This window comes from Sus scrofa, chromosome 10, assembly GCF_054392235.1.
Source record: "Sus scrofa isolate SSC_HxYL_T2T_F1_AM1 chromosome 10, Sscrofa_HxYL_maternal_Yorkshire_Landrace_v2.0, whole genome shotgun sequence".
NCBI classification, from domain to species: Eukaryota; Metazoa; Chordata; class Mammalia; order Artiodactyla; family Suidae; genus Sus; species Sus scrofa.
Genome location: NC_139392.1, coordinates 59,312,212 through 59,330,089, shown reverse-complemented (window position 1 = coordinate 59,330,089; position 17,878 = coordinate 59,312,212). Strand labels below are relative to the sequence as shown.

Genomic DNA, 17,878 nt, shown 5'->3' with positions numbered 1-17,878 from the left:
AGATGCTAGTCAGAAGCATTTCCACTGAGCCATGATGGGAACTACTCCCTTTAATCACAATTTTATTTTATTTTCACATGTATACATTCTTTTTTTCTCACCATGCTCTTTAACCACAAGTTTTTCTTTTGTTCTTTTGTCTTTTCAGGGCCGCACCCGTGGCATATGGAGGTTCCCAGGCTAGGGGGTCTAATTGAAGCTACAGCTGCCAGCCTACACCACAGCTCATGGCAACACCGGATCCCTAACCCACTAAGCAGGGCCAGGGATTGAATCCGCAGCCTCATGGTTTCTATTCAGATTTGTTTCTGATGCGCCATGACAGGAACTCTATAACCATAAATTTTAAAATGGTTTTAGTTTAACAAAAAAATTTTTTTTTTAGTTTTCAAACACTAAAATTAGTCAACTGGGTAAAAAACTCTTTCCAAGCTGCTTTTTATCACTCAAAATCCCTTTCCTAAAAAAAAATAAAAGAAAGAAATTACTAAGCTTCTGAGGTTCCCTTTTGTAGCATTACTGGCAATTAAAAATTAGAAAGGTATTTTTAAAAAATTATAGACAGGTGTAACTCTTGTGCAGTGAGTTAACAGTCACATACCAATTTGGTTTCTTGACTTTGACAAAGGTACCATGATTTAGACAACAAAACTGGGTGAGGGATATAGAGGAAGGCTGATCTGCAACTTTATAGTAAATCTAAAATTCCTCCAAAACAGTTTATTAAATAAAGTTACCAGTGCCAGCTAAAACCTATATTAAGAACTCCCAACATAAATATTTTAAATCATTTAAATGACTAAATGAGCTTGGGGGTGGGAGGACAACCCAAAAAGTGCCAACAATAAACAATGCTTCATTTTTACCTTTAACACAGATTTCTAATAATCTCAATGCCGGGGGGGGCGGGGTTTAGTAATTTTTACATTGTAAAGACACATTTCATAAGGGCTTTCCAGTCCATGCCGGTGGCTGATTATACAAGCTCTAGCCAGCTTTGGCCTGTTCCCTCCAATCTATTGGCCAATCTCTCCATCCGAAACTATGCCTACTGTGAACTCAATCGCACTGCTACTGCATTACCCCCAGAAAGGTGTTTGCTCAGAAACCGCATCTATACATACTGTCAATTTTACCTCAATCCTAACCAGTGTATATGTACACCTTCTTTACATAAACCCTCACGTGAGAAGACCCAATGATAAAGCAAAAGGACCCAAGGTATGAAATAACCGGGCGGGGTGAAAGGGAAACCCACAGGGAACGCTGAGTTCTGGAAAGATGGCACTTCCACACTATACATTTCAGTTTTGGGTAATGGCAACCTGTGAGGAAAGAAAGTCAACCACTGGTGCTTCTGGTGGTAAAAGCCTACATGATTAATATTTGCCCATTTTCCCTAATATCACTTTCTTCCACTCTCTGAGATTCAAATCTAAAAAGCACATGAATGCTCATGGCTTGCTACCATTAATTTTCCTTAAATTACAAAATTTTCAGAGTTTCTGTTATGGTACAGCAGAAACGAATATGACTCGGAACCATGAGGTTGCAGGTTCAATCCCTGGCCTCACTCAGTGGGTTAAGGATCCAGTGTTGCCATGAGCTGTGGTGTAGGTCACAGACACGGCTCGGATCTGGTGTTGCTGTGGCTGTGGCATAGGCTGGCAGCTGTAGCTCTGATTTGACCCCTAGCCTGGGAACCTCCATATATCACGGGTAGAGCCCTAAAAAGCAAAGAAAAAAATTTTTTTCACACAGCCCACAAGAAAATTACAGTGACCTATAAGATTAACTATCTGGTACCAAAAACTATTTATTTGGCACTTACATGTTTTTCTCTGATACCAAAAACAAAAAACTAACTATACTAATTTGTTGGGACAACACTCGCACGCAAGCTGTTGTAAATATCAGTATCATAATGTTTACTGGCTGCATAAAAATCTACTGGACAGGTCCTGCACTTTACTTACACTCCACAAAGTTTTCATTACTATCCAAACGTTACAGGGAGCCATTATTACAACTAAACTTCTAAATACATCCATGATAGCTTTCACAGAATAAATACAAAGATATGAAACTATTGGGTCAAAGAAATGTCTAGAAAAATGTTACAAGGTGTTTCATACCATCTGCTCAAAAATGCTCTACACAAAGGCTGAAGAAATTTATACTCCATCAACAGTATAAAACAGAATGTTTTTCTCAAAATCTTTCCAGTTTAAAAAAAGTACAAATGTAAACAATAAAGGGAGTTCCCACTGTGGCTCAGTGGTAACGAACCCCAACTAGTACCCATGAGAATACTGGTTAACCCTCAGTGGGTTAACACCAAATCCTTTAAAAATAAATAAATAAATAAACACACATATATAAAACCAATGAAAAGTAAAAATGGTCTGTATTTGGTTTGACTTTTGTTTCTTAGGTCACTAGTAGGGATAATCTTTAAAAATACACTTACTAATATGGCAATGATAAAAAGAGTAAGAAAGAGATAGCAGAATTGAAACATCTTCATTTTGCAACCAACAGAGTAAAGATTAATTCAAACAATAATCATCAATAAATGATAACTCTAAATGGGAAAAGTAATAAGGAAGAAACTATTTACACAAGGTCTCAATCAAAGTCTCTGTCTCAAGATTATTTTTTAGCTATTGGCTGAAACACAGTTATTTTAAAAATAGGGGAAATGGGCAAAACCTGGACTTAATGATCAAAATTTACATCCTCACTGAGAAGCAGATAGATATTATGTGACCCTACATGTGGTACTCAGATTCAATGTCAGTTACATGTCATTCCAACAAGAGATTTATAACCTGAATGTAATCATAAAGGAACATCAGACAAATTCAAATTGAACATTTTATGTAGTAACTGGTCTTCCTCAAAATTGCTATTATTTCAAAAGACAAAGAAAGGCTAAGAAGTGTCCCACATTAATGAAGACTATAAAGGCATACCAAATAGGGTACATATGATTCTATACTGAAAAACAGAAATGTAGTATAAAGGACATTATTGAAGTAATGGACATTAATGGAATAAATGAAAGTGCCACACTGACAAAACTGACATATGAACTGTGAAGAACACTAGCAATGATATATTTACAAAATTTGATAATGGAATTTGTGTTTATGTAAAGAACTATCTTTGTTCTTAGGAAATGAGACACTTAAATACTAAAGGGTAAAAGACAAAAATGTACTTAATAAACCTCAAACAGTTCAGAACAATAAATAATGCATATGTGTGTCTGTGTGTATACACAACATAAAATAACAAAATAAAGGAAAAAACATGACAGGAAAAAAAGTGGAACCAGGAGTTCGTGTCATGGCCCAGAGAATCCAAGTAGGAACCATGAGGTTGGAAGTTTGATCCCTAGCCTTGCTCTGTAGGTTAAAGATCCAGCGTTGCCACGAGCTGAAGCTCCGATTAGACCCCCAGCCTGGCAATCTCCATATGCCGCAGGTGTGGCCTTAAAAAGCAAAGTGGAACCATGCTAAAAATTTGATAAAATACAGAGAGTTCCATAAACTACTCTTGAAACTTTATAGCAAAACTAAAATCCCATTGACAACAACAGAGACTCAAACTAGGTGACAAGGCATCCCTCATAAACCTCGAAATACAAACAGGTAAAGAAAAACAAACAAACAAAAAAACAGATACAAGACATGCATGGTATCAATTGCACCATGTGAAGGAAGCAGGGGCAAGCATTGGGGTGTACGACTGGTCCAAGAACAGGAAAACCCCAAGTAGCCAAGAGGTATTCGCTAGAAAGCAAGGTGGGACAATCTGAGAACAGCATACAGCTCTGTAGGGTCTTGACAACTCCAATGGCAAACTAAGTGCCAGGACTGCAGAAAGGTTTACAGGCTGGGGAAATTACCAAATTACCAATATGAACTCCTTTTTTGGGCTGTACCTGTAGCATATGGAAATTCCCAGGCTAGGGGTAGAATTGGGGCTGTAGCCCCCAGCCTCCCCCAAAGCCACTGCAATGCCAGATCCAAGCCACATCCTCGACCTACACTGCAGCCTATGGTAATGCTGGATACTTAACCACTGAGGAAGGCCAGGGATCCAACCTGCATCCTCAAGGATACTAGTCAAGTTCATTACCAATGAGCCACAACGGGAACTCCACCATTATTAACTCTTGTGACTAAGCCAGCAAGAGCTCCCATCAAGAGAAACTACTGGAAGGAAACTCAAAATTGGGCCACATAAATAGGAAACTCTTAAAAAACCCACATTAGGGGAAGAGAACAGAGCCAGGAAATCTCAGAAAGCCAACATAATGGCACAGAAAAAAAGGAAACACTCTGCAATTACAAAAGCCACTCTGAACCATGCTGCCATGTAAAAGTCTAAGACTCATTTCACATAAAAAGGAGCAACAGAAAATAAAGTTCAAATCCCATGCAAAGGTACTGTAAGAGAATTCTAAAGAATAAGCTGGATAATACTCCCATAACCAATGAAAGTACACCAAAAGGTGCCTAAGAACAAAGCAAAACCGCCATCTTCTGCTTCAAAATGTACTAAAAGAGAGCATGGGAGTTCCCGTCGTGGTGCAGTGGTTAATGAATCCGACTAGGAATCATGAGGTTGCGGGTTCAATCCCTGCCCTTGCTCAGTGGGTTAACGATCCGGTGTTGCCGCGAGCTGTGGTGTAGGTCACAGACGCGGCTCGGATCCTGCGTTGCTGTGGTTCTGGCTAGGCCAGTGGCTACAGCTCCGATTCGACCCCTAGCCTGGGAACCTCCCATATGAAGCAGAAGCGGCCCAAGAAATGGCAAAAAGACAAAAAAAAAATAAAATAACGTATGGTTAACTTTTTCTAATTTAGAAATGTAAGTAAAGACTAAACTAGAAGGAATACGAAAACAAACAGTTAAGGCTATAAGAGAAATAAAAGGTGAAAGAGGAAAATACTTTCAGTCAAAAAAAAAAGTTTAAAAAGGAAAAAGAAAAGATAAAGAAATGGGAAAAAAGGAAGCATCGAATGTTGAGCAAGTAAATAAAAAAAAAGAAAAGAAAGAAAATACTAAGTTCCCACTGTGGCGCAACGTGACTGGTGGTGTCCTTCAGCACCAGGACACAGGTTCAATACCCAGCCCAGTGCAGTAGGTTAAAAGGATCTGGCATCGCTGCAGCTATGAGTATAGGTAACAAGTATGGCTCAGATCTGATCCCTGGCCTGGGAACTGCATATGCTGCCAAAAAGAGAAAAGAAAAAAAAAAAAAAGTTGAGCAAGTAATATCAAATTTAAAAGGAAAAAGAAAAAATAAATGGGAGATAAAGAAGTGCCAAATATTGAACAAGTAAAAAAGAAATTGTAAAAAAGGAAAGAGATGTTCCCTTGTGACACAGCAGGTTAAGGATCCAGCATTATAACTGCAGCAGCTTAGGTCACTGCTGTGGTGCGGGTTCAATCAGTCCTTGGCCTGGGAACTTCCACATGCCATGGACACAGCCAGAAAAAAAAAAAAAAAAAAAAAAGAAAGTCAACATTTATATTTAGTAATGTCTAATTCTGATGCCAATGACAAAAACATAAAAACAAGCCAATGGTGGGAGTTGCCACTGTGGCACTCACTGGGTTAAACATCAGCGTTGTCTCTGTGGCAGCACAGGTTTGATCCCCATGTGGTTCAGTGGGTTAAGGATACAGCATTGCCACCAATGTGGCTCAGATTCGATCCCTGGCCCAGGAACTTCTGTGTGCCAAAAATGCATCATCAGCCAACATTTATGGAGGCACCTGGAATAAAAAAGCCAAGTACCCAAAGTTCAGAACTAAGTATAAATAAAAACAGCACTAGGCACAGGAGAGATGGGGTAAGAATGGGGGAAACATAGCAATAGCATCAATACTGTTATTCTTAAGAACAGTTATAGGAGTTCCCATTGTGGCTCAGTGGAAATGAATCTGACTAGTTTCTATGAGGACAGAGATTCGATCCTTGGCCTCGCTCAGTGGGTTAAGGATCCAGTATTGCTGTGAGCTGTGGTGTAGGTCAAAGACCCAACACTGATCCCAAGTTGCTGTGGCTGTGTCATAGGCTGCCAGCTGCAGCTCTGATTCAACCCCTAGTCTGGGAACTTCAATATGTCTCAGGTACAACCCCAAAAAGCAAAAACAAAAACCTGTTATACACATAAAATGGGATAAAGCAAATAAGTAATTTTGGAAAATTCTAATGACTCTATCCCCTGGTTCTGAGGAAACTAGGATTCTCAGTGTAGAAGTGATAAACATGTAACATACAAGATGAGAAAACCCTATGTTGATAGTCCTGAATGTGAACTATCAACATTAACTCATGAGGCCTTTAACTCTGTCCACTGGAGAAACCTAAAAACAATGACAAACCCAGTAACAATAAATATCACTTAGCAGATTGAGGTCTCTGAGTGCCCTTTCCCACTAAAAGCTGCAAGATTCCTTTGAGCAATATATGAGCTAGGTACATAGCAGGAATTGCATAAGATAACGCTAGAGTATCTTTTCATACCAGTTTATAAAGAAACATTAAAGATTACTAGAACCAGAAGTTCCCATCGTGGCACAGCAGAAACGAATCTGACTAGGAACCATGAGGTTGAGGGTTCAACCCCTGGCCTCAATCAGTGGGTTAAGGATCCGGCATTGCTGTGAGCTGTGGTGTAGGTTGCAGAGGAGGCTCAGATCTGGCATTGCTGTGGCTATGGCATAAGCCAGCAGCTGTAGCCCCAATTAGACCCCTAGCTGGGAAGTTCCACATGCCACAGGTGTGGCCCTAAAAGGCACAAAAAAAGGATTACCACAACCAAGTCAGGATCCAATTTAAAGAGACCTGACCAAGAGAGTTCCTATCATGACTCAGTGGTTAACGAATCTGACTAGGAACCATGAGGTTGCAAGTTCAATCCCTTGCCTTGCTCAGTGGGTTAAGGATCCGGCACTGCTACGAACTGTGGTGTAAGTTGCAGACCTGGCTCAGGTCCCGCGTTGCTGTGGCTCTGTTGTAGGCCGGCGGTTACAGCTTCAATTCGACCCCTAGCCTGGAACCTCCATGTGCCGCGGGACAAAAAAACAAAAACAAAAACAAAAACAAAAACAAAAAAACAGAGAGACCTGACCAAAGATGGAATTTCAACTTCAAATGATAACTAGAAATAACCAAAACCTCTCAAATGTTTACATCCTAAATTTATTTAATATTTATATTATTTTAATATTTATAGTAGTACTTTAAAGTTTTTTTTTTAAAGTTCTAATTTATACACCTTTGGAGAATGATAAGTAACCAATTAAATTTTTTTCTTTTGATGGCCACGCTTGTGGTATATGTAAGTTCCCAGGCCAGGGATTGAATCCAAGCCTCAGCTGTGAACTATGCTGGCCACAATACGGCAATGCTGGATTCTTCTAAGTCACTGTGCCAGGCCAGGGATCAGAGCCCACGCCTCTGCAGCAATGCGTGCCACTGCAGTTAAATCCTTAACCCAGTGTGCCACAGTGGGAACTCCACCAATTAATTATTTCAAAAACTGATAAATATGAGTTCCCATTGTGGCTCAGCAGAAACAAACCCAACTAGTAACCATGAGGATGTGGGTTTTGATCCCTGACCTAGCTCAGTGGGTTAAAGATATGGTGTTGATGCAAGCTGTGGTGTAGGGCACAGATCTGGATCCCAAGTTGCTGTGGCTATGGTGTAGGCTGGAAACTGCAGCTCCAATTCAACCCCTAGCCCAGGAACTTCCATATGCCAAAGGTGCAACCATAAAAAAAAAAAAAAGAGAGAGAGAGAGATAAATATACTCTTCACATGAGTAATAGTCATGAAAAAAACAAGGAAAGACTGATAAAACTGTTAAAGATCAGAAGAGACTAAGGAGACATGACAACAAATTGGACTGGATTCTGGAACCAAAAAAAAAGGCCTTGGAAAAACTAGGAAAACATATATAAAGTCTATATTTACCTATTAATATTATTCCAATACTACTATCATAGTTTTGACAAATAATTATATAAAACAGCAGTTAGTATACTAGAGCTTAGGATCTGATTTTGTACAGTGTGCCAGCTAAAAAAGGTTTTAACATTTTAAAAAGGTTATTACACAACAAAACAAAGAAAGAACATGTAACAGAGATTGTGTGTGATCTGTACAGCATCAAATATTTGCTGACTGACTTTTGGAAAAAGTTTGCCAACATGTGATATAAAATGTTAGCATTAAATAGGAAGGTGGCTTAATGGTATAGAGACCTGAAGCATTTTTCAATTTTTTTGCAAATTATAATTATTCCAAAACATTGATTCTGAACAGGTTTTTGTTCTTTTGTTTCTGCCTTTTTAACGGCTGTACCCATGGCATATGGAAGTTCTCAGGCCAGGGACTGAATGCAAGCCACAGCTGTTACCTATGCCACAGATGTGATGACTCCAGATCCTTTAACCCAAAGCACTAAGCCAGGGATCAAACCCACACCTCCAGCAGCAACCTGAGAAGATGCAGTTAGATTCTTAACCCACTAAGCCACAGTGGGAACACTCCTGAACAGTTTTTGTTTGTTTCTTTGGCCACTCCTACAGCATACAGAAGTTCCTAGGCAGACCACAGCAGTAACGAGAGCCACAATGACAATGCCAAATTCTTAACCCGCTGAGCCACCAGGGAGTTCCCCAGTTTTTAAAGACAGAAACAGCAGAAACTACAGTAGATATAAATGAAATAGGAGTTCCCTTCATGGCTCAGTGGTTAACAAACCCAACTAGCATCAATGAGTATGTGGGTTCAATCCGTGGCCTCGATCATTGGGTTAAGGATCTAGCATTGCCATGAGCTGTGGTATAGGTCACAGACATGGCTCAGATCCCGTGTTGCTGTGGCTGTGGTGTAGGCCGGCCGCTACAGCTTTGATTCAACCCGTAGCCTGGGAACCTCCATATGCCGAGGGAGCGGCCCTAGAAAAAGGCAAAGAGACAAGAGGAAAAAAAAAAAAAATGAGTTTAAGTTACCACTTTCTCAATACAACTTATGCAATTTCTAATTCCCTACAACCATCTTTCAAAGTAAATACTCTGAAAATTCATAAAGGGAAACTTCACTAAAAGAGAATCAGGAGGCTGGAAGGGGAAGTGCTCATGTAGAACCACTAGAGGTCAATTACAGTAAAAAGGCCAGAAAGGAAAAAGATGTACATTGCATCCCCACAAGAAATCGACTACTCCAGCAACTCAGCTAATGAGAAAGCTCATTACCCTCAAACTTACTACTCTTCTCTATTAATTTTTGTTCAAAACAACCCCTCCCAACTTCCTCCTTTTTCTCTATTAACATTCCTCTCCTTTGTTTGTGGGACTTGCCTATGGTTTTTACCATGACTTGTTTTGAATTACAATTCTCTGCTATTCCAAAACAAACCCATTTTCACTGGTAAAGTAACTTTTCATAGTGCATTTTACCTTTTAAAAAACTAGAATGAGTTCTCATCGTGGCTCAGCAGAAATGAATCCAACTAGTAACCATGAGGTTGTAGGTTCAATCTCTGGCATTGCTCAGTGGGTTAAGGATCCAGCATTGCCATGAGCTGTGGTGTAGGTCAAAGACGTGGCTTGGATCCTGCGTTGCTACTGCTGTGGCATAGGTCAGCAGCTGTAGCTCTGATTCGACTCCTAGCCTGGGAACCTCCATATGCCACTGGTGCGGCCCTGAAGAGGAAAAAAGGAAAAAGAAAAAAAAAAGCTACAACAACAACAAAACTAGAATGAGTTCCCATCATGACTCAGGGGTAACGGACCCGACCAGGATCCATGAGGACACAGGTTCGATCCCTGGCCACACTCAGTGAGTTAAGGATCCAGCACTGCCATGAGCAGTGGTGTAGGTTACGGAAGTGGCTCGGAGCCCACACTGCCGTGGCCATGGTACAGGCCAGAGGCTGCAGCTTCAATTCAATCCCTACCCTGGGAACTTCCATATGCTGAGGTTGCAGGCCAAAAAAAGACAAAAAATAATACAAATTAAATTAAAAACCGGAGGGTTTTTTTTCTTTCCTTTTTCTGCCACACATGTGGCATATGGGAGTTCATAGGCCAGAGGTCAAATGAGAGCCACAGCTGAGGCAACACCAGATTTTTAACTCACTACACCAGGCTAAGGAATAAACCCGAGCCTCGGGAGTTATCCAAGTCACTGCAAAGACAATGCCAGATTGTTACCCCCATGTACCACAACAAAAACTCCAAACACAATTGGAAGGTTTTAATATCCCCTGATGGTAACAGACAACCAAGTAACAAAACGGATAACTGGCTTATAAGACAAACCTGTCTTGTACATCATGATATGATGCATTAAGAATGGATTGGAGTTCCCATCACAGCTCAGCTGAAACAAATCTGACTAGCATCCATGAGGAAGCAGGTTCAATACCTGGCCTTGCTCAGTGGGTTAAGGATCTGCCGTTGCTAAGCTATGGTGTAGGTCACAGATGTGGCTCAGATTTGGCATTGGGTGGCTGTGGTGCAGGCCAATGGCTACAGCTCCAATTCAACCCCTAGCCTGGGGACCTCCCATGGGCCACCCCAAATAAAAGGAGCTACAGGAGCCTGCCTAAATAAAAGATTTAAAAAAAAAAAAAATTGAACACATCACCAGGAGTTTCCAATGTGGCACAATGGGGCTGGCATCATCTCTGCAGCACCAAGATGCAAGTTCAATCCCCATCTGGCACCGTGGGTTAAAGGATCCAGCATTACTACAGCTGTGACACAGGTCACAACTGTGGCTCAGGTCTGATCCCTGGCTCAGGAACTCCATATGCTGCAGGGCGGCCAAAAAGGGGGGGGGGGGGACAGATTTCTGTGGTATTTCTACCAAAAATGCATACCCCCTCTAATTATGAGGAAGTATGAGACAAGCCAAAATTGGGAGACATTCTACAAATGAATGGCCAGTATTTTTCAAATATTTTAATGTCATGCAACAGAGGAAGTTGTACATTAAAGGAGACTAAAGAGACTTGACCCCTGAATAATACAATGTATGGTCAAGGACTTAATTAGCTAAAAAGAACATTACTGAAACAATTGAAAAAGTATGAATATAATGTATATATTACATTAGAAAGAGAATTTCCTGATTTTTGATAACTGTATTGTGATTACGTAAAATAAGGCCTTGTCTGTTTTTTAAAAATATTCAAACTAAAGTATTTAGGGGTAAAGATGCAACATATCTGCAGCTTATGCTCAAAAGGTTCAGGAGAAAGGCTGTGTGTAGTTTATCCTTTATAGAAGGAGAGAGAAAAGGAAAAATTAGTAAACATGGTAAAAATGTTTACTATGGGATCTGGATAAGGGATATTCAGGAATTAAAAGCACTACTCTTGAAAATCTGATCTCTCAAAAGCACATTTTTTTTAAAAATCTGAGATTTGAGTTCTCCCTCTGGCACATCGGAAACGAATCCAACTGGTATCCATGAGGCTGGGGGTTCAATCCCTGGCCTCACTCAGTGGATCGGGGATCTGGCATGGCCGTGAGCTGTGGTGTAGGTTTCAGATAAGGCTTGGATTCTGCATTTACATGGCTGTGGTGTAGGCCAGCAGCTGTATCTCCGATTCGACCTCTAGCCTGGGAACTTCCACATGCTTAGGGTGAGACCCCTAAAAAGCAAAAAAATCTGAGGTTCAAAGAGATTTAAGTAATTAGTAAAGTGGCAAACTCAGGACCCCAATGGAGGTTTATACAGATTCCACAGACCTCACCATCTCTCTTACACCCTGCTACCTCGACTGGGTATCTCAGCACACCTCTATCATTAGACATCCTAGAACTGGGCAACAAGCATCTCGTGGAATCAAGCGCATGCAGACACACACATTCCACCTCCAATTTCAGGTTGCTTCCTCAGACAATACTTCCCAGAATAGAACTAATAGATAAATGAACATGAACAATTTTACTAATAGTGCTGCGAGACAGTCTCACAAAACATTTTTTTTTAAGGGGAAAAAACCACAAATCAGAGGGTCTAGGAATCCTTCTCAAAGCGCAGTGGGCGGCTTTTTTCTTCTAATTATATAAAGTGAGCCATCCCCAAAGATCCAATGGAAAAACTATTAGGGACAGTACTTAGCAGTAAGACAGCCCTCCTTCCTCCATTCTGGACACTGACTCTCTGGAAATCATTCCAAGGATTTTATTTGGGTGGAAGATGGAGACACTTTACATTAACAACAAATCACATTTATGAAGTCAGACAATGAGACACCAACATCAAATGCTTTCACTGACATGTGGAATCTGAAAAAAGGACCCAATGAACTTCTTTGCAGAAGAGATACTGACTCACAGACTTTGAAAAACTTATAGTTTCCAAAGGAGACAGTTTGGGGGGTGAGGGATGTGCTGGGGTTGTGGATGGAAATCCTATAAAATTGGATTGTGATGATCATTGCACAACTATAAATGTAATAAATTCATTGAGTAATAAGAAAAAGAAAAAACAACAAATCACTTTTAATGTTTAATCCTTCCTGATTTAATAAACAACAAAATGAAATGTCTGTTTTAATATATTAATTAAGTCTTTAATTAGCAGGACTGCATCTGTGATTACTCAGAACTTATATCTCTTCTCTGATAAGAGGCTATTCAGGGAACAAGTATTATCTTTTTTTTTTTTTTTTTTTTTTTGGTCTTTTTGCCATTTCTTGGGCCACTCCTTTGGCATATGGAGTTTTCCAGGCTAGGAGTCGAATCGGAGCTGCAGCCACCAGCCTAAGCCAGAGCCACGGTAACACCAGATCTGAGCTGCATCTGCAACCTACACCACAGCTCACGGCAACGCCGGATCGTTAACCCACTGAGCAAGGCCAGGGATCAAACCTGCAACCTCATGGTTCCTAGTCGGATTCGTTTACCACCGAGCCACGACAGGAACACCAAGGAAACAAGTATTTTCTTAAATAATCATTCATCTATACAAGGAGGACCCAGTACAAAAAGTCCAAATTTTTCCCACAATAGACAGTCTTTCTTAATCAGTTGTGATTAAATACCTAGCAGGGTAAATATATTTAGAAGCAAGTGCTAAACAGAGAGATGTCTGTTGATAGCAGCAAGGTACAAGGCTAATATTAAACTAAAAAATGTGATGCAACAATTAATTGAGTCCATCTCCTTGGTCCCTTAACATCAACAGGGAGCTTGGGTATGAATGATTATTAACAAGTGATTTTAGGGAGTTCCCATCATGGCTCGGTGGTAATGAACCCGACTAGTATCCTTGAGGACCCAGGTTTGATCCCTGGCCTTGCTCCGTGGGTTAAGGATCCAGCATGGCCCTGAGCTGTGTTGAAGGTCAAAAATGTGGCTCAGATGCCAAGTTGCTGTGTCTGTGGCTATGGCCAACAGCTACAGCTCCGATTCGACCCCTAGCCTGGGAACTTTCATATGCTTTGGGTCGGCCTTAAAAAGACAAGAAAGGAAAGGAAGGAAGAAGGAAAGAAAGAAAGAATGAATATACACAATGGAATATTACTCAGCTATTAAAAGGAAAGAAATAACGGTATTTGCAGCAACATGGACGGACCTAGAAATTACCATGTAAAGTGAAGTCAGTCAGATGGTGAGACACCAACATCAAATGCTATCACTTACATGTGGAATCTCAGAGAAGGACACAATGAACTTCTGTGCAGAACAGATACTAACTCACAGACTTTGAAAAACTTATGATTTCCAAATGAGAAAGGTTGGAGGGTAGGGGGATACACTGGGGGTTTCAGATGGAAATATCATAAAACTTGGTTGTGATGATTGTTGTACAACTATAAATATAATAATGTAATAAAATTCATTGAATAATAAAAATAATTTTTAAAGAAAGAAAAAAGAATACAAACAAATTGAGATGGAGGGATTATTTAACATTCCATATTTTATACAAATGAATCTTATTAAAATCTACCCTAGAGTTTCTGTGTGACTCAATGGCTTAAGAAACCAGTGTTGTCGCTGCTGTGGTGCAGATTTGATCCCTGGCCCAGGAATTTATGCATGGCACAGGCTCAGTCAAAAAAAAACAGAACAAGAAAAGGAGGTGGCCCAGATGCTAACAAAGAAAAAGTTCAATCTCCTCAGAAAAGAAAATCATGGACTTGGAGAAGAGACTTGTGGCTGCCTGATGGGAGGGGGAGGGAGTGGGAGGGATCGGGAGCTGGGGCTTATCAGACACAACTTAGAATAGATTTACAAGGAGATCCTACAGAATAGCATTGAGAACTTTGTCTAGATACTCATGTTGCAACAGAAGAAAGGGTGGGGGAAAAAATGTAATTGTAATGTACACATGTAAGGATAACCTGACCCCCTTGCTGTACAGTGGGAAAACTAAAAATATATATATATATTAAAAAAAAAAGTTCAGGATTAAATAAGTCAGGAGTAACATCCTACTATATCTGAATCAGTATTTCCTCTTTCCTATCACATACTACCTACCTTTTGGGGGGGGGGGTACCTGCTGCATGCAGTGGCTTAACATAGGATCTCAGTTCCTAGACCTGAGACTAAAATCAGGCCACAGTGGTGAAAGCACCTAATCCTAAACTGCTAGACCACCAGAGAACTCCCTATACCACCTTTTTTTCCTTCTTCTTCTTATGAAAGTTCCCAGGTCAGGGAACTTCCTCACTGTATTTATTATTGTCAGGCTTTTTTTTTTTTTTTTTTTTTGACTGCGCCCATGGCACATAAAAATTCCCAGATCAGGGATGGAACTGGAGCCACAGCAGTGACAATACCAAGTCCCTAACCACCAGGCCACCATGGAACTTCCCATTAGTCTTTTATTTTACCAGTTTAATGGGTGTGGAACTGTATTTTTTTTTTTTTTTTTTTTTTTGTCGTTTTTCTTTTGTTGTTGTTGTTATTGCTATTTCTTGGGCCGCTCCCGCGGCATATGGAGGTTCCCAGGCTAGGGGTTGAATCGGAGCTGTAGCCACCGGCCTACGCCAGAGCCACAGCAACGCGGGATCCGAGCCACGTCTGCAACCTACACCACAGCTCACGGCAACGCCGGATCGTTAACCCACCGAGCAAGGGCAGGGACCGAACCCGCCACCTCATGGTTCCTAGTTGGATTCATTAACCACTGCGCCACGACGGGAACTCCTGTATTTTTTTTTTAATTTGTTTTTCTATTTAGGGATGCACAGGCCACATATGGAAGTTCCCCAGGAAGGGGGTCAAGTCAGAGCTACAGCTGCTGGCCTACACCACAGCCACAGCAACATGGGATCTGAGCTGTATCTGTGACCTACCTCACACAGCAATGACGGATTCTTAACCCACTGATGGAAGCCAGGGATCAAACATGCATACTCATGGATGTATACTAGTCAGATTCTTTCACCACTGAGCCACAACAGGAACTCCATGGAACTGTATTTCATTGTGGGGATTTTTGTTTGTGGTTTGTTTGTTGTTTTTTTTTTTTTATGGCTGCATATGGAAGTTTCTGGGCCAGGAATTTAATTCAAGCCCTAGCTGCAACCTATGCCAGATCCGTAACCCCCATGCCAGATCCTTAAACCCCTGTGCCAAGCCAGAACATTATTAACCCACTGTGCTAGAGCAGGAACTCTCTACCTACTTTTGAAAAACTAGTGACAAAATTCTGAGGTTTGAGGTTCCCATTGTGGCTCAGCAGTAACAAATCTTGAGGATGCAGGTTCGATTCCTGGCCTCGTTCAGTGAGTTAAGGATCTGGCATTGCTATGAGCTGTGGTGTAGGTCACAGATGTGGCTGTGGTGTCGGCCGGCAGCTGTAGCTCCGATTAGACCCCTAGCCTGGGAACTTTGGTATGCCACAGGTACAGCGCTAAAAAGCAAAAAAAAAAAAAAAAAAAAAAAAAAATCCTGAGGTTTCATACAAAGGAGAACATTAAAGCCTATGTGCCCCCTCAATTTCCGTAATTCTAAACAAAGCAGAGTTGTACAAAAAACTTACCTGTACCACTTGTTTCTGTAGCTGTGTTGTCTGTGTCACTGAAATCTGTGGTTTTTCCCGAGCACCTCTGGACCGGTCATTGCTCACTGAAGTCATCATATACAGTATATACAAAATAATGTATGCACAAAATAGAAAATCTGCAAGAGAGTAAACATGGTAAGCCCAACTTCCAAGTTATAGAAAATGGCAAGGACAAAATTCAGGATAAGGAGGAAACCTGAGATAAAACATAAAGGTTCCCTAGAATGCAAATTCTCAAGAGATAACCACTAGAATTTTAGACTTTCTTGGTAGCACTTAAGTCAATTTTACCAATGCAATCTAAACATCTATAGTTCATGACTATAGGCAATTGTAAACAACAATATCAAACACTAACCAGCAATTATTTAACCACTTTATAATGGAACCACCAAACCCACAGGTTCTGCATCCACATATTCAACCAACCACAGATCAAAAATATTTTGAAAAAATTTTTTTCAGGAAATTCCAAAAAGCAAAACTAATGAGTGTGCCACATTATGGCAACTATTTATATAGCATTTACACTGTATTAGGATTATAAGTAATCTAGAGACGATTTAAAGTAGGAGGAGGTGTATAGATACTATGCAAATATGACATTTTTGTAAGGGACATGAGCATTCATGGATTTTGGTATCTGAGGGAGGTCCTGGAACTAATCTCATGCACATACCAAAGGATGACTGTATGCAGATGCTACTACATGTAGTTTTATCTGCCTCTTCCCATTTGCCATTGGTATTTGAACCCCAAAGCAATACTACATCTGGCCAGTCTAATTTAAAATGTGATGTCCAGAAGCAAGCGATATCTTAAGGCAAAAACCATTTATAAACAATAAATCTTCCAAAGAGACAAAGACAATTGTAATTTTTCTTTGCTTACTCAACAAATACTTACTGAATAATAGCTACTAACTTCCAAGCATATAACTCAATATAATATGCCATCAAACATGATTATGACAAAATACCTCTTCACACCAATTAAGACAGCTATCATGATAAAAAAAAAAAAATTTTCAAACAGCAAGTAAGTTTGAGAAGATGCAGAGAAACTGGAATCCTAGAACACCACTGTTAGCAATGTAAAATGGTGCAGCCACTATAGGAAATAGCATGGTGGTTCCTCAAGAAAAAAAAAAAATCAAAAGTAGAATTACCACATGATTCAGTAATTCCACTTCTGGGTATAGACCAAAAAACAATCAAAAAGCAGGGTCTTAAAATTATTGGAGATATTGGAACTGGCGAGAAAGCCCAGAATTAAACCCACACACCTACAGTCAACTAATCTATGACAAAGGAGGCAACAATATAGAATGGAGAAAAGATAGTCCCTTCAATAAGTGGTGCTGGGAAAACTGGACAGCCACATGGAAAAGAATGAAATTAGAACACTTCCTAACACCATACACAAAAATAAACTCAAAATGCATTAAAGACCTAAATATAAGACAAGATACTATTATAAAACTGTTAGAGGAAAACACAGCCCAAGCACTCTCCAACATAAACCACAGCAACATCTTCTCAGGTCCACCTTCTAAAGTAATGACAATAAAAAAAATAATAATAAACAAATGGGACCTAATTAAACTTAAAAGATTCTGCACAGCAAAGAAAACCCTAAAAAGGATTCCTGTCGTGGCACAGCAGAAACGAATCCGAATAGGAACTATGAGGTTTCCAATTCAATCCCTGGCCTCAATCAATGGGTTAGGGACCCGGCATTGCTGTGAGCTGTGGTGTAGGTCGCAGTCGCAGCTCGGATCCTGCATTGTTGCGGCTCTAGCATAAGC

General features: G+C 40.3%; 1 protein-coding gene across 25 annotated transcripts in view; it reads right to left on the bottom strand.

Annotated features, from left to right (window-relative positions):
• Positions 1-17,878, bottom strand: part of UBAP2 (ubiquitin associated protein 2) — a 136,927-nt gene that overhangs the window by 76,149 nt on the left and 42,900 nt on the right. For all 25 annotated transcript variants that reach the window (XR_014817758.1, XR_014817760.1, XR_014817764.1 and 22 more), the window contains exon 2: positions 16,048-16,187. Coding sequence is in view for 4 of the 25 variants with exons in the window: in XM_084979833.1 (XP_084835959.1) it covers positions 16,048-16,146 (99 nt within the window). In the remaining 21 variants the exon portion in view is untranslated. The remainder of the gene's footprint in view (positions 1-16,047; positions 16,188-17,878) is intronic.